Source organism: Lathyrus oleraceus, chromosome 3 (assembly GCF_024323335.1).
Source record: "Lathyrus oleraceus cultivar Zhongwan6 chromosome 3, CAAS_Psat_ZW6_1.0, whole genome shotgun sequence".
NCBI lineage: Eukaryota > Viridiplantae > Streptophyta > Magnoliopsida > Fabales > Fabaceae > Lathyrus > Lathyrus oleraceus.
The window spans coordinates 520,211,598-520,236,330 of NC_066581.1; the positions used below are offsets into that span (position 1 = coordinate 520,211,598).

Consider the following 24,733-nt stretch of genomic DNA (forward strand, 5'->3'; position numbering starts at 1 on the left):
AGTGTGGGAGGAGACTCTATCGCCTTTCTTTATCGCTTTCCTTTACTGTTTTCAGTTAGTTTGTTTATTTTCTTTGCTGTTTTTAGATAGTTTGTTTATTTTTATTGCTTTTAGTTGTTTATTTTATTTTGCTTTAAGTGTCTTAGATAATGCATGAGTCTAACGAGTCACCAATATAGTGTATCTTCAGTACAGTCTAATCTCCCCATTACTTGAGACCTACCAAAAAAAATTTTTTTTTTGCATAAAGAAAACAGTGTTATTCTGAAAGTTTTTGGGTTTTAAAGACGAGTTTTGAGTAAGGATGCGGTGACTTGGGAGAACTTTGTGAAACATCAGTATTGTTTTAGCACCATAAACTTCGTAAATATAGGAATTATTCTCGAAACCCCATATACCATGGCCTTAATCATCATTTCAGTATAAGTCCTCAGTAGTTTATTCCAGCAGTCAGCTCCGACCTACGCATCCTCTACGCAGGGGATCGATGAACATAAGTGAATGATCTAGTGAAATAAATAAAAGAAAGAAAAAATACAAATCCGGTATAGGTGACCCTCACAAAGTCATTTAAACCAAAGAATTGTAAAAATTTGCTACAAAAAGAAAAAGAAAAAGAAAAACTTACCCGCTGTTAGTTGGTTCAGAGGTATCTGGCACTGAACTCGGTAGGGAGGATTACGATCCGATCCCCCACAACTACAGTTGGGTCAAAATAAAAGGGTTTACACATATTTATGTGCCAGGAACCCCATGTTTGGATCATAATCACTAACAGGTCACTCTGCTATGAAACATGTACGGATAACGGGCTTAATGTGATTGCGCCTGAATGAAAAGGACACAAAAAGAGATGAAGAGGCAGGCCTAGGTATTATGGGATAATATGGGTTAGTTAATATAGGAATGAAGTTTATGTCCGTGTTTGCGGATAAGTGTCATCATGATACCCTTAGTTCACTCAGTTAGTACCTATCACTGCATCCCGACTTGAACTTAGAAATCTTTCTAGCCCGAATTACTCATTGACACCTGTTTTTCTTCTATGAGCTTTTTAGTGTTTTGCTTGAGGACAAGCAAAGGTTTAAGTGTGGGAGAGTTTGATGACACTGAAATTCACCGTATTTTCGACTCCAATTTCACATGCATTTTAGTAGTTTTATTGTTATTTTGTTGTGTTATTACTATGTTTCTCTTTGTTTTCAGGTTTTTACTTTAATCGGAGCCCTGATCGAGAAAAGGAGTGAAAATGAGCTAAAAACCCTAAAATTCAGCATTTTGTACTTGTGGCTCCCACTGTGGCTAGCGCCATAGACCCTGCCATAACGTGTCCTCGCTCAACTTCCCTTAACTGCCACGTTCTCCACTACTTCCACTAAGGCACCACAAATTGTCCTTGTGGCGGGCGCCATGGACTTGTGGCGGGCGCCACAAGAGGAAAAGTTTTCCCTCCCAATTTCAAACTGAAGGGCATCCTTGTTGTCATACGGTGAACCGACTTTGTGTGTTTTTGCTTTGGAAAGCAAATGTCGCGGATAGCAAGAGTCGCCACCGACTTTTCTTTTATCCAATAAGGAAAGGCGGAAAAGAACAGGAAAGACCTTGATTAGATTTTGGGTTCGGGAGGTATATTATACAAAGGGAAGGTGTTAGCACCCTTTGTATCCATGGTTATCCATGGGCTCTTAATTGCTTAATCACTTATATTTTTCTTGTCTGAAAAAGCGTTTGAGAACTGTTTAGAAAATATTTTGAAAAGAGAGTTTAACTTTGTAATGATTCTTGTACGAATGTATACAAAGTATTTATCTCGTTTAATTTTGAAAGTTGTTTAGAAAAATATAACTTGGCAATGATTCTAGTATGAATGTATACCAAGTGGTGATTTTCCAATAGATGTTTTGCAAAATGGGAAGTGTGAAAAGTATTGTAAGTTGTGAATCAGCATTTAAGAGTTGTACCTAACCAAGGTCTTTATAGGTGTTTCCTATCCTTAGGAGGGTAAGACTGTCCTTACTATTGAGAAATAAGTAGTCTTATCCTTTGGATGTAAAGGGACATCGTAGGGTCATTGATTGGTCATTGGAGGCAACATTTGTAAAGATACCTTAGCATTCGAAGGGACAATCATCATTAACTCGTAGGCTACAACGAAGGGTCATCGAGGGACAAAATCATATATTCGTAGGCGACATCCGAGGGACTATGATTTATCTTATAGGGACATGATGATTTAACCGAAGGGTCTTTGCTAAGTGTATCCCCACATTCGCGGGACATGACCGCAATACCGTAAGGCAACAAAAAGAGGGCCAAGATCATATATTCAAAGGCAACAACTTATAATCAGTTAGGTAATTAGGATGAATCTCCACAAGGGTATCCCACAAATAAAGTGGAATACCTAGCAAGCTACCTTCTCCGGGAGTATGTGAGCCCTCACAAAATTCAGCAAACAGGTCAGAATACCAAATGGGGTGCAATCAATAGTTGCACCGAACAAAGGAATCGCAGTAGTAATAATGTCAGGCAAATGATACACAGCTATGATATGACATGTCAGATAAACACAGAACAGAACAGAAAAGAAAAAAAAAACAGCGACTGTCATGTTCGCTACTGCCTCGCCTAGCGAAGGCTTGGCGAACACTCGCTACATGTTCGCTTAGCGATGTGCTAGCGAACGGCTGCGGGTTTTGAGTTTAATAACAGTACGATTTCAGCAAGCTCCAAACCTTATGGCATCCATTACAGAAATTACATGGTTAAACATTCAAGGCATCCATGCATACTTAAATCCACATGCAAAACTAAGACATATTTATAAATTCAATCATTACGTCACATGTAAATTGGGAGCATAAAGCGGTAGTGGTAAGGCAAACATGTTTGCAATTGAATTGCAACGTTGAATTGGCAGATCACTCTTAGGGTTGGTGCCGGATTGAGTTGGGCGGAGGTAACCTTTGTGCAGATGAGTTTCCTTCGAGGTTTCCTTTAGGGTTGCTTTGAATTCTCTTGGTTAGCCTCCAGGGTTTGATGTCTGCCTCCGTATCTGTCTCTGTCCCCTTTTTCTGAATGAGGTCTTGATATTTATAATAGTTTTTGTGACCTAATGGGCTCATAATGAAGCCCAAAATTTCTGGTATTCGCAGGCTTCGTTAGGCGAGTGGTGCAGCGAAGAGTTCGCTAGGCGAAGGATTTTGCTCGCCTAGCGAGCAAGCCAGTTTAAGTCATTTTCTGGATTTGGTCACCTGTGTGCTGGGTCTTCGTTCCTTTAAGATCAATGTCTTGAAAATGAGTTGGAGTGCCTTGAAAAATGTCTTGCAAGATTAACGGGCAAATTTTGGGGTATGACAGCTGTCTCTGTTCAATATTCTTAAACCGAGAGAGTTAGAATGGTATGTGCGCCATTCGTGGTCTGGAGGTGGAAGATTATTGAACACTTAGAATGCCCCAAATATTTGCACTTGTTAATTAAAAGTTAGTCTTGATGGAGATGGGCTTAAAGATGCCATCCAGGAAGTTTGATGATGAGAGCTTCAGAGTGCGTCGTACATCAGACCAATTTGAAGACATGGGTGTCACACCGGGTCGTACGCTAGACCGTATAGTGAATCATCCATTAGGCCGTCGACTTCGCCGGGGATAAAGGATCATGCGCTAGATCGTATCTGAATTGCAGAATGAGCCGTACGTTAGGCTGTATCTGACGAAATAAGAATCAGAATGGATCGTACGCTAGATCGTATCTGAGTTGCAGAATGAGCCGTCCGTTAGGCTGTATCTGGAGAAATAAAGGTCAGAATGGATCGTACGCTAGATCGTATCTGAGTTGCAGAATGAGCCGTACGTTAGGCTGTATCTGACAAAAAAGTAGTCGTACGTTAGACTACACCTCGGAATGTACCGTACGCTAGGTAGTATCTGAGGAATGAAGATCAGAATGGATCGTACGTTAGATCATATCTGAGTTGCAGAATGAGCCGTACGTTAGGCTGTATCTGACAAAAAGTAGTCGTACGTTAGACTACACCTCGGAATGTACCGTACGCTAGGTAGTATCTGAGGAATGAAGGTCAGAATGGATCATACGTTAGATCGTATCTGAGTTGCAGAATGAGCCGTACGTTAGGCTGTATCTGACAAAAAGTAGTCGTACGTTAGACTACACCTCAGAATGTACCGTACGCTAGGTAGTATCTGAGGAAATGAACATCCAAATGGGTCGTACGCTAGACCGTATTGGACTAGTTGAAGGAATCGTATGTTGGGCTGAATCAGAATGAACCGTACGTTAGGCTATATCTGATAACATTTGTATATGTTGTATTTGCCATAAATGTCTGGGATGGGCTTAAAGATTCCACCAATAGGAGGATATCAGAGTACTTATCCGAATGAATATTCACATGGATTATATCTGAAAGATACATCTGAATCTCGAATGTAACCGCTGAGGGTGTCTGTCTGAATGAACCTTTATTTTGACTGTATCGGGAGGATAATTAACCTGAAAAATAAGAGGGTTTGATTAGGGAGTACAGCTCGGTTCTGAATACGCGAAAGCGACAGTTCCTGTTAAATTGGTTCTTTTCAAAGTAGGAAACACTGCCCATAAGTAGTTCTATTAGCAAGTACTTGGATTATTAATCGATTATGTGAATTGCATTCAAGTCTGTCTTTATTAATTGAACTTTATTCAATGCTTTACTTTTCATTGCACACTCTAAAAAATCCCTATTTTGATTGCCTTTGATAAGCACCATAACAATAGATAACGATAGATTGACACTTGGTCTCTGTGGATTCGACAATCTTTTATATTACTCTGACGCGTTCGTATACTTGCGAAAAGCACATATCAATCATATCACAATACTAAATTATGAAAGCATGTACAATATAATATATTCTAATTCAATGAGTGCAGACACCAACAACAATATACAGTACCACATCGATCCTCAAAACAAGGGGCATCATTAAGGTAACATTGAAGCCCACCATAGCGATCAACGCAAGAGACTCCGATATAAATAAATTCATCACTAAGGAAATACCGCATGGGAAAATAAAGCGATAACCATGTCATTTCATTATGTACTTTTACCCACTTGTGTAAAAGCTTACTATGTAATTTTTCCACTTTCAACAAATAAACGAATTTTTCACAAAAAATCCTTCATTTATTATTACATCAACGACATGTACAAATCAAGCAAATGGGAAATGTCATAAATACCATGAGTGTACGAGTAAAGCAATGAACCCCAAAAGGAATAAGGTCACTAAATCAAAGATACCAAACCTTGAAAGTGAGGTGGTGATCCAATCTCACCACCCTCTTGGCTGCTAACTATTCCATCATGCAGGAGGTGGAGCCCCCATCGTGTCAACCTCAAACCAAGTCTTTGTAACTAGAGAGTGTAACCTAAGTAGGGGGTGAATTAGGTTTTATATATTTTCTCGATATTATACAAATGTTCATCCCTTTTTGTTTTTCCAGAATTAAGTTATTGAACTTTGAATGTAGAGTGAAGATAAATAAAAATCAAGAATGTAAATGACACAATGATATATTCTAGTTTCCCTTATAACCAAGGGTACTTTTAGTCCCTTCATACCTTGAAGGATTTTCCACTATGTTAAATCTTTGTACAAGTTTAACACCAAGACTTCTCTTACAATCTTTTAACATACACAAGAAAGCATATCACTTTCTTTTTACACAAAACTTGAGAAAGCACACCGCTCTCTCTTTTTACACAAAACTTATCACTACACACTTTGATGATTAAGTTACAACAAACTCTTAGAATAATTTTGAAGAAATATGTCTTGGATTGAATCCAAAACTTGATCCTTGTATCTTCTCTTTCAATATGTTACAATTCAAACTATGATAGTTTAAGTGATCAAAATAATGTAGAAAAACTTTAGATGATGTAAAAATAATGCACAAAGTTTTAACGAATGAGTACTTGATAATATGCTTGAATTGATATGACATTTTTTATTATTGGAAATAGCTAAATATGAATTTTTTTAATTGCACACCTTATATACTTCATTTAACATTGTCATGAAGAGATGTATATTCTTTGAGAAATGATTCATGGAGCATTGCAATGATTTTTGAAACTTGAAACTATGATGCAATGCAACCATTCATATTTATGAAACCATGAAACACTGCAAACATTTTGAATTTGAAAATAATGTATGGTTTTAGGATGGTATTTGGATACCATAATGTGGTATTCGAATACCACATCAGAATAATGTTTAAAATCAAAATTTGAAAACTGTTATTCAGATACCATATATGATATTCGAATACCACCCCTTGAAAAACTAAAATTTTGCATTATGTTCATCTGATATTCAGATACCATATATTGGTATTCGAATACCACTATGCCAAATTGCTTAAATTTTCTTAAAGATGACATAATGAATAAATATGAATGATAATGTAAAAAAGGGTGTAGATTAAGTGAAGCATAAATTTTATAAGCATTGAAATGTATTATAGTGTAAATTGCAATGAGTCTCACCTTTAGACATGTTTTCATTCACTTATTTCTTGATTATCTTTGACTGATAAACATGGTATAACTTGGTTCAATTTCTTCTTTGAGACATTTTTTCTTCATCAAAACTAATTATTTAATAAGACACATTCATGGTCTTTACTTAGGGGGAGGTAAGAGGAGAAAACCATTGGTCAGACCACTCCTTAGAGATGTCCAACAAAGTCTCCAATAACAGTCTCACGATAACTACCAGGTAGCAAGGAAGCTAACCATGGGACCAAGGTTATAACCTTAAAACATAGGTACCATGGTAAGTAAATAGGGAAACAATTCCCAATATTAAAGGAAGGACACTTAAATTATGAATCAAAGAAAACAACAAACACATCTTAACCCATAAATATAGTTCTTACAAAACCAACTGGATAAAAGTGGGAAAAAAAATAATGCTTATGAGTCTCACTTATAACCAAGAGTGACCATTCTCCAATAGACTATATCCAACTCAGGATAAATATGCTCTCTCTCAATATTTACACCTTGCGATGGAAGAATTCCACCTGCCTCAAGGCATTCTCGAAGGCCACTTGCATAATAGAATAACTCTATACAACCTTTGTATAATCTTTAGTCAAGTGAAAATTTCCAGAATCCATTTCACATAGATCATCTTGAGCCTTCTTTAAACTTTCCTAAATTTCACTCAAGGAGTTCTTTTATTCCCTTATAGTATTGTGAGAATAATCTAAAGCTCCACCCAAGTTGGTCATAGTAGTTTTCTTATCAAACACTGTCTTTCGTATCGACCTCAAGGTAGTATCCTTCTCATTTAACCCCAAATTCAACACCTTCACTTTATCAACCAATTAATTGGGATGCCTAAATGGTCTCACCTTGTCACCCATTTCCCTCAAGAGGTTATCCGATCCTATTACCACTAATTTCAATAAGCATCAGCGTTGTCATCATCAAAACACCAAGATAGTCAACAACATCAGGATTATTGGTTCAACGTCCGCTACATTAGCTTCATACATGAAAGCACATAAATAGACATTCTCCCCCCTTTTAACAATGACAACGAATATCTCAGGGAGGTGGTAAAAGATAAAATAAAGAGATAAAGTTTGGAGTGGTTAAACTCCCTCTCACATGAGTAGATAATATACTATACTTCCCCTGAGAATATACTCCCCCCTTGGCATAATAAAAAAGGTGGGAAAAAGAATATATCACATAGATCACATATAGTCGTTTAAAGAAAAGGATAAATAAGAAGGAGGAGAGAAAATTATCATATTGATTCATGCATGATTGATTTAAGATTCCTAATTTAGTTCTTATGAAAAAGAAGTTTTCCTTAGGAAGATGTTCATAAAAATGTTTGTGAGTTTATTAGATGAAGACACAGAGTTAACTAAGCATTACCCTTTTTGGACATGATCTATAATAAAGTGGTTCCTAACCATAATGTGTTTGGCCCGAGAGTGAAGTACCATGTTTTTGGTTAGGTTTATGGTGCTAGTGTTGCCACATTTTATCGGGAAAGCTCCAAGGTTAGTATCGTAATCATTGAGTTTCTACTTCATCCAGATAATTTGCATACAAGAACTACATGCAGCAATGTAATATGCCTCAGTTGTAGATAGTGATACACTTATCTGTTTCTTGCTATTGCTAAAAGACAAGTGAGTTACTAAGTAACTGACATGTGCTACTGGTACTTTTACTATCCAATTTTTACCTAGAAAAATCAAAGTCGTTGTAACTAAATAAGTCACAAGTGCTTCCTTGGGGTACCATAAATCCATTTATGGTGTGCCAGTGAGATATCTCAGGATACATTTAATCTCACTTTTGAGGATGCTTGAAAATGTGCACACAGACAAAGAAGAAAGATAACATTAGGACGAGATGCAATGAGATAAAGGAGAGAGCCAATCAAACCTTGGTATATGCTTTCCTCAACTGGTTTTCCATTCTCGTCCTTGTCTAGGTTGCATTAGGTGATCTTTAGATATGATATAACTTTGGACTTCTCCATGTCAAACCTTTTTATAAGCTCTTTGAATTACTTGTCTTGATTGATGAAGCTTCCTTGTTTCGCTATATGAATTTGGAGTCCTAAGAAGTATGGAAGCTCCGAAATGTAGAACTCATTGTGCATCATCTCAGAAAAATCCTTACACAAGGATTTGTTAGTAGCATCGAAGATAATACAATTAACATAAATTTGAACTAGTAAAATGTCATGCTCAATTTTCTTGATAATTTTTTTTTATCAACTTGTCCTCTTTAAAACATGTTTTCAATCAAGAACTTGCTTAGACGAATATACCATGCTAAAGGAGTTTTTTTCATATTGTATAAATTTTTCTTGAGTTTTAAAACATGATAAAGGTAAGTGAGAAATATTCAAATTTTTTCCTCTATATAGCTCATAGTGCGTCATCTTTAGATTTGGTATTATCAAGACACAATTCACAATATAACGAGTAGTGCTTACTAAATTAGTCCAGAGTTATTTTGGAAGATTTTTCTCATTGAGCATCAACCTTGCAATCTCTTCTAGAGATCTGTTTTTCCTATATATTACCCCATTTTGGTATGAAGTTTGTGGAGTGGAAAAGGTATGTCGAATATTGTTCCCGTTACAAAAACTTTTGAATTCCTCAAGTTGGAATTATCCACCATGATCTCTTCTAATAAATGCAATGCTCAATCCTTTCTCGTTCTAGATAACATTAGATAGCTTTCGAAAGGAAACAAACACGCCTCTTTTCTGTAATAAGAATAATGTCCAAGTTTACCAAGAGTATTCATCCATAACTATAATGAAGTATACATTACCAAAGCTATCCATGTGAGTTAATAATAATTACATTTTAAGGTTTTGAACTGAGATGTAGATTTAGCATTACAAATATCACTAAATATTTTACTAATTTTCTTGGGTTCATAGCCAATACTGACTTTATTGTAGGAAGCTCTTTGGTTTCCCACTAAAAGATTAAAGTCGTCTTTTCCTTTAGTGAACTTGTCAAGTATTTTTTGAAGATCACAAATTTCATTTTTCAAAATGTCACATTATCACACTTGACGCATTAATATAATTCTTTGTTAGAAGGGGAAGAGATTTGAACTAGATCATTTTGTCTCCCTTTAAGATTTTCTATTTCTTCCAATAAGTTTTTATTTTTCAACTCAAGGGAAAAATAATGTCTTTAAAGGTAGATACAATTTATTCTAACCGACTTGTTTCCTTTGTTAGCTTCTGAAAAATGCAGAATAAATCTTGTTAAGAAAAGTAAAAGGTTATCTCATCGTCTTGATGATCTGCCGTGAGATAAATGTTGGCCTCTTCATCATATGAGGACTCCATGTCATTGTCATTCCAAGCGATGTAAGCCTTTTTGGCATTTTTTTTTAGATTTATAAGAATTTTTCTTATTATGATTTGCCTTTTTTCCTAAAGGTAAGTTTGGTCAGATATGACCTTTCTTTCAACACTGATAACATGTAGGAGTAAATGAAGATTTTCATTCGTTTTGATTTTTCTCCTCTTGATGTATTTTCTCATGCTTCAAGAATCTTCTGAGTTTTGCACAATGAGTGACATGTCACCATCACAATCACAATCTTCGAATTTGAGAGCTATACTTTTGTTCTTCTTCTCACTTACTCATCCATAACAAGTCTTTTCAGTTTCATCTCATGTTCCTATAATTTACCAAAAAGAGTATGTATGTCCATGGTTGTAAAAATCCCTATATTAATAAGAGGGGGTGAATTGTGATATTTAAAATTTGTGATTAATTTAATATTTTTTTATTTACTTAAAACCAATAGTTTGTATTAGTATTGAAATAGCATAGAGAAAAGCAGCGGAGATAAAATTGGGAATATAAATGAATCAAACTAAAAAGATCGGGTTAAAGAGATCACACTGAGATTTATATAGGTTTGGTCGAATATTGGCCTAGTACCATCCCTAAGAGAACTTATTAATAGTTTTAATAATGACTTGTGCTTTTATAGGTTATACCCAAAAACCTTTGTTATAAGAGAATCAAGAGATTTTACATTGTCTTATCCCCCTATCCAAACAAGAGTTTTTCCAGGGGCTGAGCTCATGAACTGAGTAGAGATTTTACCAGCTAATCTCAATAACCGAACATAACCTATACCAGAAAGAGCTCTAGACCTAAATTAATATTTTCACTGGGTTATATCTAGAACCAAACAATATCTTTCAAGAGAATTACACTCTTGAAATAAAAAAAATAGGGCACACCACTAGTACAAAACTTTCTTCACAAGTAGTTTTCACTCACAAGGCACTAAGGCGACTTTTGGTGAAAGAAAAATATCAAGAGAGACAAAAGAGTAATAAAATAGAAAGAAATAGGAAAACTTCGAATTCTAGTGTGTTTTCAAATGAGGAGAGGTCATTTATATGAAATAAAATATAGCTAAAAAAGGAAATAATCCATGGGTCAAATTAATGGAATAATCGATTATCCCAATTGATTATTACACATGAGTGATCAATTATTCAAGCCACAATTGGAAGATTTTGATATTTAGGCATTGACAATCATTATGAGACTTGTTCCAATCGATTTGGAGCATTAAAAAAATGAAATAATCAATTATAACACTAAAGCTAATCGATTATTTAGTTGTAAAGTAGCTCTAACTTATTAGATAGTTCCCTAATCAATTTGTTATGCCTTAAAAGGGTTTTTTTAGGAGATTTTATAAAATATGAAGAGGCTTCTCAAAGATTTTAAGTGCGTGGGAGTTTCCTTATTAGTTTAGGAATTACTCTCCTACTTTTACAAGACTCTGGTCACTCAGACATACACAACCAAGCGAGCTTTCAAACTTTATATCTTTTATAACTTTGAAACTTCAAGTTTCTTTCCCAGATACACGGATCGTATAAGCACTTTACTAGAACTTTGAATATTCTACTTGATGAGGATTGATACATCTTCAAGTTAATGATAATCATTAGAGAGTTTAAAAGTTGTAACCACCGACTTTAATAAGCATCGATGTTGTCATCATTAAAACACCAAGATAGTCAACAATATTAGGATCATTGGTTCAATAACATATGTATTAGCTTAATACCTACAAGCACATAGATTCACAGATATATCATCCCAAGACCTCATAACTATGATACATGTCCCAAGCTTAGGGTCGGATACCACCACACTAAGTTCTTAAGTCGAATTTCTCTTTTCATCCTTGGGGCATCAAAATGGGTTCATCACTACTAGTTTCAAACCCTTTAATAGTCTTAGTCATCAAAGTCCATAATTTGTCACTAGACCTTTTGTTAATTCCATATGCCACCTTCTTTTTTGGTTTTGGACTTTTCTTCAATGGTATACTTTTTATGTCAATTGGCTTTACATGTATTGATTACACATCTAAATTGGTTCCAAAGATGTACAAAACACATCATCAGGCAAATCATTTTACATATCTGCATTTGCACCAGCTCTAGGTTATTTATTTATACTAGTTCCAAGTTCTTCATTTGCACCAGGTTCATATTCTTCATTTTCACTAAGTACATGGTTTAGATTTGCACTAGATCCATCAGTAACATATTGTACATGGTAGCCCAATTGCTTCCCAGTTCTCTTTAATTTCCTCTTTTTAGGTTAGACAAATTGAACAAGTTCATGTTCAACATATTTTTCATTTGCAACATGCTCAATAATGTTTCCATTTGTAACAAGATAATCATTGGTTGGACCTGCAACATGATCAACAATGTTTCCATCAATTATTGGTTTGTTGCCTTCTTTATAACAAAAACATAATACATTAGTACACATATCAAATAAACATAAAATGACAACAATATTGCGAAATTAAAGTTTTCCTTTCGTTTCAAGACATATGTATTATGAATGGTAGCTTTCCACCTCCTTGAGTTTTGGTCTAACTTATCACATTTGGCACATCTATGTGACACCCCAAGTCCCTTTATTCTCAAACCACCCTCTCCCATTTTCCTAAACCTTAGTTTCTTAAGTCTTATAGGTCCTTTCTTGTATAAAGGTGTGTTTAGTTCATTTGCCTCAACTTTTGACCACATATCCATTCCATTTATTGGAATAATAGGAAAATTATAACATAGTGCCTATGTTTTCCTATAGTAGCACTCATCAACAAAATCCTTAATTTTTGTTGTTGTACATAGGTCAATGCTTACAAAAGAATGTCTACATTTTATGTCAACCAAATCCTTGAATTTGCATGTACATGTCTTTTTTCTAACATAAAAAATAAATTATAGTGTGTTATATGAATGTCTTACATGTCATTCCTCATTTATAAACCAACATTGTGTCCATTGAACACTCATATAAAAACCTCCTTATCCAAACTTTTCCTAAGAATGGACATTACATTATGTTCCCATCTATCTAGCTTAGTTGCAGAGGTGAACATCATATTCATTAAGTAGTTTCTTATCCATTCACACATAGTTAATATAGGTTTGTCCCTTGCTACTAGTATTGTGGCATTGAATGACTCATATATGTTATTAATCAAGGTATCACATTTAGGGTAATCTCAACTGAGTGATGTAAGCAATTTTAATTGTCTCATGTGTCTGCATCTTATTTATAACATTCTTTGCAATCCACTTTGACTTTGAATATTTATTATTCAAAATCCTAGAACATGTATGGTTGCCCACCTAAGGTTTTAGAGGAAAAAACTACGTTTTCCCTTGCATACTACCCTGACCCTGTAACTTTCATTCTTAACAAATGTAATTTCTCTTTCATTTAAAGTTAACCGCTCAATTATTGTATCTTTGAAATCACTTAAGGAATTAAATTCCATACCAAATGCAAACTCATAGTCCTTATTTAGATATTTCGTCCTAAACTTTTCATAGTTTAGACACTTTTAATCATCAAAGGCATCATGGTTTGATAAAATGACATTGTGCTATAGAAAAACACATCATAATAAAAATATAAATGTATTGGGTAAGGGCAAGTTAAATTGACTTTGATCAATTAAGTTAAGGGTTAAAAGGAGTTGGAAGTTTAGGGATCAAAACTTATAGAGTGTAAATATAATACTAACAACTAACAATTTTCCGAATTTGAGGGTCAGGGTTTGGGATTCCCGTTTTTCTCTAATCTGTTTTTAAAAAACTAGAGAATTTGGATTTGTTATCTATATGATCGAGCTGTTTTTTTGAAAGTAAGGTTTGCGAGACACATGGATATACTTTCACAATTTTGATCGTCGAAACAAGGCTCGAGGAGAGATATATTGTGTTCGCACGACACAAGGTTTTATGAGGATAATATGCTAGGCTTTGGAGGAAAACATAACCGACATGAACTCATTTTGTGTCGGCTTTCGACATGAATACCTTCCATGGTCGACTCTTCTTCCTCGAATGACTTTTATGTCTCAATCTCAACCCCAAACATAAAAAATTCCTTTGCACGTGCCCTTCAAAATGCTTGTGACATGCCATTTTCTAATTTTTCCAAGTCTTATCTGAAAGATAATTGTCTCTCGATCAAGATACTTGAAGAGACTTACAAAGAAGGACTCGAACACTACAATAATAATTTATATGGGAGATTTATCACTAGTAAAGGTAACGTGCCATTGAAGGCATTAGAATTACGTTACAAACTAATGAAGTTAAGGAGTCCAATTACTAATTGGGATTTAACTCCTTTGGAACATGACTACTTTTTATTTTCATTAACATCAAGGGAGAATATTTTTAAAAAAATGGAGTGTAGGGATATGAAATTTCAAGCCCTCGCTCATGCGTTTGTCTAGGTTGACTCTAGATTTTAGACCTAAAAATTGAAGATTACACATGCTCAAGTGTAGTTAAGGATGAATTTTCTACCTTTAAAATATTGAGAACCGACTAATTTATTTGCATCTTCATTTAGTATTGACATTCCTTTATCAATGAATGAGATTACAAGACAAAGAACTTGAGGGCATTTTGCGCGTGTGCAGATAGACCTTAACATGCCAGATACTCTATAGGATCATATTTTGGTGGAACAAAAGGATTAAGCATTCTTTTTTTAATTGATATACGAGCATTTACCTCTTTTTTATGATCATTGTGTGTGTGTGTGTATATGTGTGTGTGTGTTACAATCATATTATTAATAAATATTGAAAGTTGAAAGACAAGAATGTTGAGAAGCCTCTAATTAATGAATCTACAAGATACAAACCTAAGAAGTCCAAATAGGCTATACTAGTTAATGATAATGTGAATGGCATAGAGAAAGGTGAATCTACAAATTCCATAGTGAATGACATAGTGAATGTTGACTTTCTAAATTTGAATAAGGTAGAAAATCACACTCTTGAGAATGACATAGAGAAGTATATGGTCAAATTATTAACCACATTCTTCAAGAATAAAGTTAGAGTTCTGATCAACACAACAGTCTAACTAAGTATAAGCGTTATGATGAAGGTAGTTCTAGATCTTGGTTGAGGCACATTGAAGATATGATTGGATTCACTACGGGATACACATCATTTAACTATCTTGGAGTTCCTATATTCAAAGGAAATATAGAATACTTCATCTTTAAGTCATAAGAGATAGAGTATTGGCCAATATTCTTAACAAACTAGATTATTGCATTAGAAATTTTGTGTGGACATGTTGTGAGGGTAAAGGTTCTTAGTCCTTGTTTTAATGATGTCAAACCTTTTAGTAGCTCATACTGTGTATTTTGGACGGTGTCATCATATCGTAAAGTGAATTCATTCTTTAACATGCTCAAAGTATCAATTCAATATGTCTATGCATATATGAGCATCTCATATATGTTAATATTGCATGTGATCATTGTTGGTACCTTAGCTCCATAAGAGAATGGTTTGGATTGACCAAAATACATCTTAAAAACTCATTTTTGATCATTTAAAATCTTTGAGTCGACTCATGCTTTAGAGTGGTCGACTCATTGATGCATGTCATTTTCTTTATAACTCACGGGTCTGAACAGGTCGAGTCTTTGAGTCGACTCATTTTCTGGAAAAACAAGATGAGTCGACTCATCTCCTGTTTGAGTCGACTCATAACCTGTTTTATTTGAATTGTGTTGTTGCGGGTCTGAACAAGTCGATTCTTTGAGTCAACTCATTTTTGGAAAAATAAGATGAGTCGACTCATATCCCTATACGAGTCGACTCATAACCTGTTTTATTTGAATTGTGTTGCCGTGGGTCTGAACAGGTCGAGTCCCTAGTGTGAACAGGTCGAGTGGTCGTCGATTTCACTCATTTTTCTGCTATGCATTTTTGCTAAAAAAAATTGATGTGTTTTTCACTTGGTCCATATATATATATATATATATATATATATATATATATATATATATATATATATATATATATATATATATATATATATATATATATATATATATATATATATATATGTATATATATGTATATATATATATATATATATATATATATGTATATATATATATATATATATATATATATATATATATATATATATATATATATATATATATATATATATATATATATATATATATATATATATATATATATATATATATATATATATATATATATTCTTGAGTCTCATTTTCATAAAAACAACAAGAAAAATGAAAGATACACACTAAAGTTCCTTTTCATCTTCATTCTTCATTGCATATTTCAACAACTACATATAACAATTTTTGTTGATCATAGTGCATTGTTATGGTGACAACGTCCAAATAGGATTATGTATCTTAGTTTGGGTAGAGGTTTTTAGTGGGTTTTTCTTGAATAAAACGTTAGGATTTTGTCCTCCAAGATTTGGGGTTTTTTGCACAAACCTTTGATTCATAGATTCAGCCGAGTGAAAGGTTTGAAGAATGGCGGGTTCATTCGAACGAGTAATGGTAACCATAGGATTTTGAAGAAAGGTTTGGGTTCAAGCGTGTCGCGATTGAAATCAGTCGAGCTAGAGTTTTTGAGAACTTGGAGTTCTTGCAATAAGGTAGCTACAATCAGAGGTTTCACGCATATCCGGTCGAAATCAACCGAGCTAGAGTTTTGGAGAACTTGGAGTTCTTGCAATAAGGTAGCTACAATCAGAGGTTTGTTCAGAATGTTTGAAGCACTTGGTTCAACTCGAATCAAGGGGAGAGAAGTGAATAGGATCTACAATAACACTTATGTTTGCTTGGTGGTGATTATTTCTTCTCTTGTATAAACTTTGCAATTGATAATAAATATCTCAATTCTAGTTTTAGAATTGGGGGAAGACGTACCGGAAGCGAGGACGAAATGGGAACTGCCTAAACAAATTTTGTGTTGTTCTCTCTTTATCTAACTCTTTAATTTTTTCATAAATTGAATCTTGTGTGAAACTAATTGAAAACTTCATCTCGCTTAATTGTTGTGCACTAAAGTTGTTTGATCAATTATTGTAATCACTTTGGTTGTAACTAAGAAAAATTATGCATAATCAATTCTAGTAAATTTAAGACTTGGTGTAGTGTGCACACCAAGTGTTTGCTAAAATTAACTTCGCACAAGTTTATCAATATTTTCCTTGTTTTCTCATTGTTTTAATTCATCATTGGTGGCATCTATATCAAGAATTTGTGTATTTGATCGATTGATTAAGATTGTTGTTAATTAGCTTTATCTTAGTCATTCCACTAGGTTTCACGCATATCCGATCTTTCCAGTAACATATTATTTAGACGATCGTGGTCTAGGGAGCTTTCGCAACCTTTAAAAATAATTTTAAAAATCGCTAAATTTTTAAATACCTAATCTATTCAACCCCCTTCTAGATCGGCACTATCGTCTAACACATGTAGCATACATATTAGAAAATTGATTACTACATCTTGGAAGGTTTGCTCACCTTTGTTTGAAGGAGGTCTTGGTCTAAGAGATATTAAGACAATAAACGAAGCTGGTTGTTTATCACTTTGTTAGAATTTGTTGATTATCAATAATCAATTGTCTTTTATGCTTATTAGTTGATACTTCAGACAAAAAAAACTAATCATGCATCATATTTCTTCTTCAATAACGCATGACATTAAGAATTCCTTCTCCTTTATGGAGGAACATAGTAGATGACCGCTGGTAATGGAAAAAACACTAATTTATGGAATAAAAAATGATTGAGATACAAAATTATAGATTTAAACCTAATATTGTGAGTGTATATTAATTTATGTAAAATGCCAAGGTCAATTCAATTATCCAAGACATCAATTGGAACATCCCTGATGGATTATCCATTTTGGCTCTTCAAATTGTTGATAATATTTTGACGATTAACTTTTCATTTGATAATACTACTTCCGATGAACTCAATTGGACAATATATGCAAATATTGGTCTATCTTTTAAAGATGCCTACAACTGTATCAGAATGGATCACATTGAGTCTTGGATAAAATTCATTTGACATCTCTATATACCTCATACTAAGTCATTATTGACTTAGAAGATAATGTATAATATTATTGGAATATAAGCAACCCGATTCAAAGGAAAATGCATATGGTTTTGAGGTGCTGACACTGCAATCATGATGTGGAAACTGCAAATCACTTATTTTGTAGATGCAGGTACACCTTACTTTTTTAACATAGGATGAACACAATTATTTAGCACAAACATTGATAGAACTAGCTATCAATGTTTAATCAAACTTGCTGGTAGAAGTTAGATCTCTTAAATTTAAAATCTGATTATGACTCACACCAAAATGATTCTTTGAAAAACTTTGACACACGAGAAATATATCAAATTTTAAAATGGTAAAATTGACTTTGATCGACACATTCTTCATGTTAAACATTTGGTTTATATGCCATCTACTTCTTTCACAGGACACATCTACTCTTCAATTCACGAATTTACAATTATTAAATGCTTAAACATCAAATGTCAATCTCTTCTCGCACTTAGACTCATACAAATTAATTGGTGTTTTCCTAATCATATTTGAATTAAGTGCAACACATATAAAACATCAAAAAAAAAATCTTAGAATATCAATTTGTGTTGACATATTTAAAATTAATTTAGATTTGAAACTAACTTAATGTTAGTCATTTATATATTTAATAATATGAATATTGTCTTAATTTGCACATTATATATTTTTAAAATGTGTTTTTGGTATGACATCACATTTGTGGAAATCTTAATTTCCCCAAAACTACATTTTATACCATATACAAAATCACCCTCATAATGGTAAATACCCCTTGTGATACCATAAATACTAAAAATGATAAACATTTGTCCAAAAACAAGTTGCAAATTTGATGTAATAAAAAAATATAGAAATGGTAAAGTTTTTCAATTTCCACAGCCTTCGGAGATTAGGAGAATGGAGAAACCAACAACCAAAGAATGGAACCATTGACCACAAATTTCCATAACTTTGAAAATTCCGAACTACCCTCGTTCCTTGTTCCTTTTCTCCCATATTAATATTCAATTATTGCATTGCATTTCACAAACCAACTAAAACAAAAAACATAAAAAAAATAAAACAAAGAAGAAGAAAAAGCACCCACTTTCTCTTTTTCTTCTTCTTCATCTTCTTCTTCTTCTTTCATCCATCTAGGTTTTTACAAACCAAATTCTCGTGACTTCAGTTGCATCCATACCCAACTCAGAAAAACCAAAACCAATAAACAATAAACAAGAAAACAAATCAAATCTTTAAGGTTTGTTATGTTTTTTTTTTGTTTGTTTGGTGCATAACTGTTTGAATATTAGATCTGTTTTATGCACGTAAGGTGTTTGATAGTTTGTTTGAATTGTGTTATGATGTTTTCTTGTAAGAACATGTTGGGTTTCGATTATTATATTCTCACGGTTCCTATGTTTTTTCTTTGCTAGATTTCAAACTTGTATGATTGATATGGTTTTGTTTAATAGATTCTGCATCTTGTTGGTTTTCTATAAAACGTGTGTGTTTGATAACTCTTGGTTAAACTTTTGTTTGTGTATTGTTTTTGCAGAAACTCTCAAGAGTGGTGATAAGTTGTAATCTACTATTTAGTAATTAAACTGAATTGAAGTGTTTCATAGGAAAACCTGTCTGAAGTCTTTGGAATCTTTGCAAATTTCTTGGATCTCTGAGCATGACCGGGAACCAAGAGCAGTTTGAGATCAAGTTTAGGTTGACAGATGGTTCTGATATTGGCCCGAAAAGTTTTCCAGCTGCTACTAGTATTGCAACGTTGAAAGAAAGTATTCTTGCTCAATGGCCAAAAGGTCAGTTGTGTTATTGTTGTATTTTGTATGGTTTCTCAGCTTAATAGCGAATTGTCTATGTCAAAATTGCGATGGAGCTTTGTTGTTACTCTTGTTTTGGGTAAGAGACATTGTGTTCGTGCGTTAAGAGAGGCAGGTACCACTGGGGTCTATGGCAAGTTGTTGATACACAGGGTGTGTTGTAAAACCCTTGGATTCCAAGTTTGATTCCTAAACAACAACGACTAAGTCTTACTCCAATAACTGAGGTCGGATACATGAATCAACTTTCGTCATGATGTTCTATTCAGGATCACGCTTCTATCCAAATCATTAATCTCGAAATCTTTTTAATAACTTCTTTTATAGTTTTTCTAGGTCTTCCTCTATCTATAGTTGTTTAGCTCCTCTCCATCTGATTTACTCTCATTACCACATAATTTGTCGGTCTTCTCTCTACATATCCAAACCACTTAAGTCTATTTTTCACCATCTTTTCTACTATAGGTACTACTCCAAAACTCTAATATTTTCATTTTTAATCTTATCATGTCTAGTCTTACCACACATCCAACGCAACATCCTCATATGTGCTACACTTACTTTATTCTCGTGTCGGTCTGATAAAAATTTCCTTCAGCTTGAGCGGTATCTTTGTGTCACATAAATCCCTAAAACCCTTCTCCATTTCAACCACCCTGCTTGAATTCAATGGTTTACATCTCCTATTTCTCAATCTTTTTGTATTACAGACCCAAGATATTTAAACCGCGTGGCTTGTGGGATGATATGGTTTCCATCTTTCACCTCTAAGTTAGAAACACTTCTCCTTTTACTGAACTTATATCCCATATACTCTGTTTTATTTCTACTTAGGTGAATGCCATGCGTTTCTAAATCTCGTCCCCAAGTCTATAACCTCTCATTTAAATTCTCCATTAACTATCTAATTTCTATTCCTAAAGATAAAAGAAAATTAAGGAAGACATGTGGTTTGGTCGGATGGATTAAAAAACTGTCGGACAGAAGGTGTGTGATTATTTGAGGTTTTTGGGTTTTATGACTTCATATTATATTAGAGGATATATATTGTGGATGAAGAAGTAATAATTTCTTAGTATATATAGTTATCACTTTTTCAGAAATCCATGATGTAGCCATTGTGTAAATGATATAATATCAAAATATTTCATGCTTGTGATGACATCAGAGAAGAAAAGGAATTGAAATAGGTTTCCCTTTAATATGATATTTTGAATTATAATGTGTTAAAAGACATGTGGTCCTTCATATGCTTGTGCGAAGCTATGTTGCATTAATGTGGAAAAGACTTTGTTTGCTCAATTCTTTTAAGAAAGATTTCCTTCAGAATTAAGGATACTTTGCATATTTCATAGGAAAAAACTGTTTATGATTTCATTAATTAAAGTATATAAGGTGATATAAGTCTCTGAATAGATCCTTAAACTTAAAATATGGAAAATACTGGTTATATTTAGTAGTTTGTTTCCTAAAATTCATTTCCTAACTGTCATACTTGAAGGTTCAACTGATTGAACCTTGAATGGGCCTTCACTATGGTTCGGCTATCTTAGTAGTTTGACCGTGGTTTCATCCTGATTTAAGTGGTTTAAGGTTGGTTGAACCATAAATTCCATTCAGAAATTTTGCCAATTCGATGTTCGGTTCTGTTCTTAAACCATTATTGATGTATTACGTGCTCACAATAAATTCTCCCTTTTATTTTATTGATATATGAGATGTGTAACTGTATGTTTGTGTTGTGTTTTGAAGATAAGGAGAATGGGCCGAAGACTATAAAAGATTTGAAGTTAATTAGCGCAGGAAAAATATTGGAGAACAGCAGCACAGTTGGGGAATGCCAGAGTCAGAATCCTTTGTGTGATACACCCGGTACAGTTACAACAATGCATGTGGTTGTGCAACCACCTACTACAGACAAAGGTCTAATTTTTATCTCCAATAATGCCAAAATCTTGTTCTAATTTTTCTGTGTGTGTGTGTGAATATTGCTTAATAATGATTGACTATTCTTTTTCAAAGTTTGACTATGATATGATTCCCACAGTTTTATTGACTTTTGCAAAACATTCTCTTACCATTTCTCTTCTTACCAGTAGAAATAGTTTATTTCCTTTTGTATTATAACTAGCATATAATCTCATGACTTTCATCGGTTAGACGGGTAAATAAATGGTCTGGCGACTGATACGTCTGCATTGTCAAATTTCTGTCAGTTGGGCGGGTAAATAAAAGGTCTTGTGACTGATATGTCAGAATTGTCAAATTTCTGTCTGTTGGGCGTGTAAATAGTAGGTGTTATTTCATGGCGGATTTTATGCTAGTCGCCATAGGCCATGACACAGGACACAGCGCCATGTCTACATGAAGGATTTTTGGTCGGCCGCCATAATCCGCCATCCAATATCAACTAAACTATGATACTTATATATTTTAGTTGGTTCAAATAAACTATGTATGCAATCCTTTTTATCAAGTGACTGTTGGGTTTCGCTTTGGTAGTAAAAACCGCATAATAGATGTGTTTCTTAACTATTAGAACCTGTCCTTGATTGACAGATTAATTATGAGGTATCATCCTATAAAAGCTGTCATAGAAAAGTCATCCTTTTTTTCTTTGAAAAATGTTTTTCGGACACAATTTTGACATCAAATTATATGGTTAAAGCAATACAAATATGTGATTAACAAAGTCCAATTGATGGTTAATGAATATAAAAAAGGTGTTATAGTTCATCAATCATATACTCAACACAATCAAAGGTATGTGTGTATATTTGAGCACTTGAAAATCATGGTAAATGATATTCAAAATCGTGGTTAATTGTATTTAGTTGATGGTTAATGAGTTGCGATACCTTGTTAGGTTCATTAATCATGAATTGAACTGCGTTAACCACAGTTTTCTTTAGTTTACATTCTGACGCAATTTGACATTGTTGGTATTTTCTGCTTGTACAGAGAAGAAGGCCGCAAGCAACACAACACAGCAAAAGTGTGGTTGTGTTATTTTATAGCATAAGATCGAATAGCAAAAAATATCATCATCTTTCTTAGGTGGTTCGGTTAGATACCCTTCATTTTCACACGTAATCTGCGGCTTTCAAAGATTTCCTCATACACAAATTATTTGGCTGCATACCTCATATCTTTACTACAGGAAAAGAGAATTGTGGTTCTCTGTGACAGACAAAACTCTTGTACAATTTTCATAGATGTTTTATTTCTGGTCATAGTCCTCATAAGCCACTTACTGAATTGAACTCTCTCTTCAAGTTTACCATTGTTGTATTGTATCTGATGTGTATTTTGAGATTTTTCTTATACCTGTGCCTGGTGCAAAATGTTTGCAGACTTAACTGTGTTGAATGTTTGAATGTGCTTTATTTTGGGTTATTGTTTATATTGTATTGTTGTTTGTTACTCTTTAACTTCATCTCTCTATTATGAATAGAGAGGGTTTGATGCTTGAACCCTGTTAACCTTCATTTATTTTACTCTAGAAAGGAAAAAACTGCAGTGTCTTACATGTTTGGGAAGCTTATCTGACTATGCGACCGACTAATAGGTGGAGTCTATTTATAGTCGAAACAAAGCTCTTTATGGATTGATCATACACAATAATTGTTGGTACCTAGCAGGATTTTAATATTAGGCTTTGAGAGAAACAAATTCTAAGTCCAAAATCTTCACCAACAGATTAACCTCTTAGTTTTGTTTGGGAAGCTTAGGAACTATCTTGGTGAGTGTCTCATGGATTTTTCTAGCCATTGTGGAACTTCTACAAATATGGTGGCAGTTATATTAGCTATTTTGCATGGGCACATGAATCATGATTATAAAAAAACTTGTTCTAAAAATGTATGTAAATGAGGTCTTTTTAATAACAAAATATAGAGAATTTAACCTGATACCCTCAAAATTAAACCTAACATCCCATATAATTTACTAATTTCTAAACCGCCTTAAGACAATAGGACCAAAATGTACTTAAACTTTTTGGTAGTTGATTCAAAATTCCAGGTATGTACTTATACTGTTTTTTTATTGAAATGTTCCAGTATCTTTGGAATAATATCGGTATTTTAAAAAAGTATTATGTGATTTCGGAAATTTCAACCATTGCTAAATTTCTGAAAGTGCAATTTTCCAACGGTTACGATTTTATTGATAGTTTTGTACAACTATGATTGCGCTGCCTGTTTTACATGGTCTAGAATGAATCCAAAGTTGTATAAATAGGTCATCTGTTATTGAGAAAAACATTTAAAAATGCATCCTCCCTCAATATTTGATTAAGATATAAGTGTAGTTCAACAAAGTGAAATCTCTTGTAGAGTTTCGGCTGTCGAAGGACATTGCATGTCTTGCTGTCTTGAGATCCATGTTGAATGATTTGTTGTCTGACACTGATAACAAAAAGGCGAGTAAGATCGATTTCATGAAGACTGGATTAATAGTGGTGGATGAGTGAAATACAACCTTATTGAGCTCCCCTCTTAAAATCAAACTCCTCTAGCACGAACTCCTCAGTAACTCCCAAATCCCGTACAACCGTCATACATGCAAGCTTTTTGTTGATAACATGAGCGGTGAAGAATCTACTACAAATGGGAAGATGGAACGGGGAGGAGGCATCATTTAGAGTAATGGTCATCTCTCCAAATGGAAGATGAAAGGAAGATGTCTCCTTGTGCCATCGTTCAACAAAGATAGTCAAAAGTGAAGCGTCAAGCATGGTTAGTGAGCAGTCGGCAAATGCTAGAATCCCAAAATCAACAACAATTCTTCTGACCAACTCAGACATTAGAATCTTACAGAAGTTCTTCATCTTTGACTTG

At 33.9% G+C, this 24,733-nt stretch overlaps 1 protein-coding gene across 1 annotated transcript; it reads left to right on the forward strand.

Annotated features, from left to right (window-relative positions):
• Nucleotides 1-18,977: 18,977 nt before the first annotated feature.
• On the forward strand, nt 18,978-23,295 carry LOC127128609 (membrane-anchored ubiquitin-fold protein 1). Its single transcript, XM_051057975.1, has 4 exons — nt 18,978-19,318; nt 19,616-19,871; nt 21,645-21,815; nt 22,854-23,295. Exons 2-4 carry the CDS (start codon nt 19,739-19,741, stop codon nt 22,907-22,909), a joined length of 360 nt encoding a protein of 119 aa, XP_050913932.1. The 5' UTR covers nt 18,978-19,318; nt 19,616-19,738; the 3' UTR covers nt 22,910-23,295.
• Nucleotides 23,296-24,733: the final 1,438 nt, after the last annotated feature.

Excerpts from the sequence above, each read along its gene's own strand:
- LOC127128609 (XM_051057975.1), top strand. The coding sequence starts at position 19,739 with ATGACCGGGAACCAAGAGCAGTTTGAGATCAAGTTTAGGTTGACAGAT. Across the intron at positions 19,872-21,644 it reads TCTTGCTCAATGGCCAAAAG|ATAAGGAGAATGGGCCGAAG; the intron begins GTCAGTTGTGTT and ends TGTGTTTTGAAG. Across the intron at positions 21,816-22,853 it reads ACCACCTACTACAGACAAAG|AGAAGAAGGCCGCAAGCAAC; the intron begins GTCTAATTTTTA and ends CTGCTTGTACAG.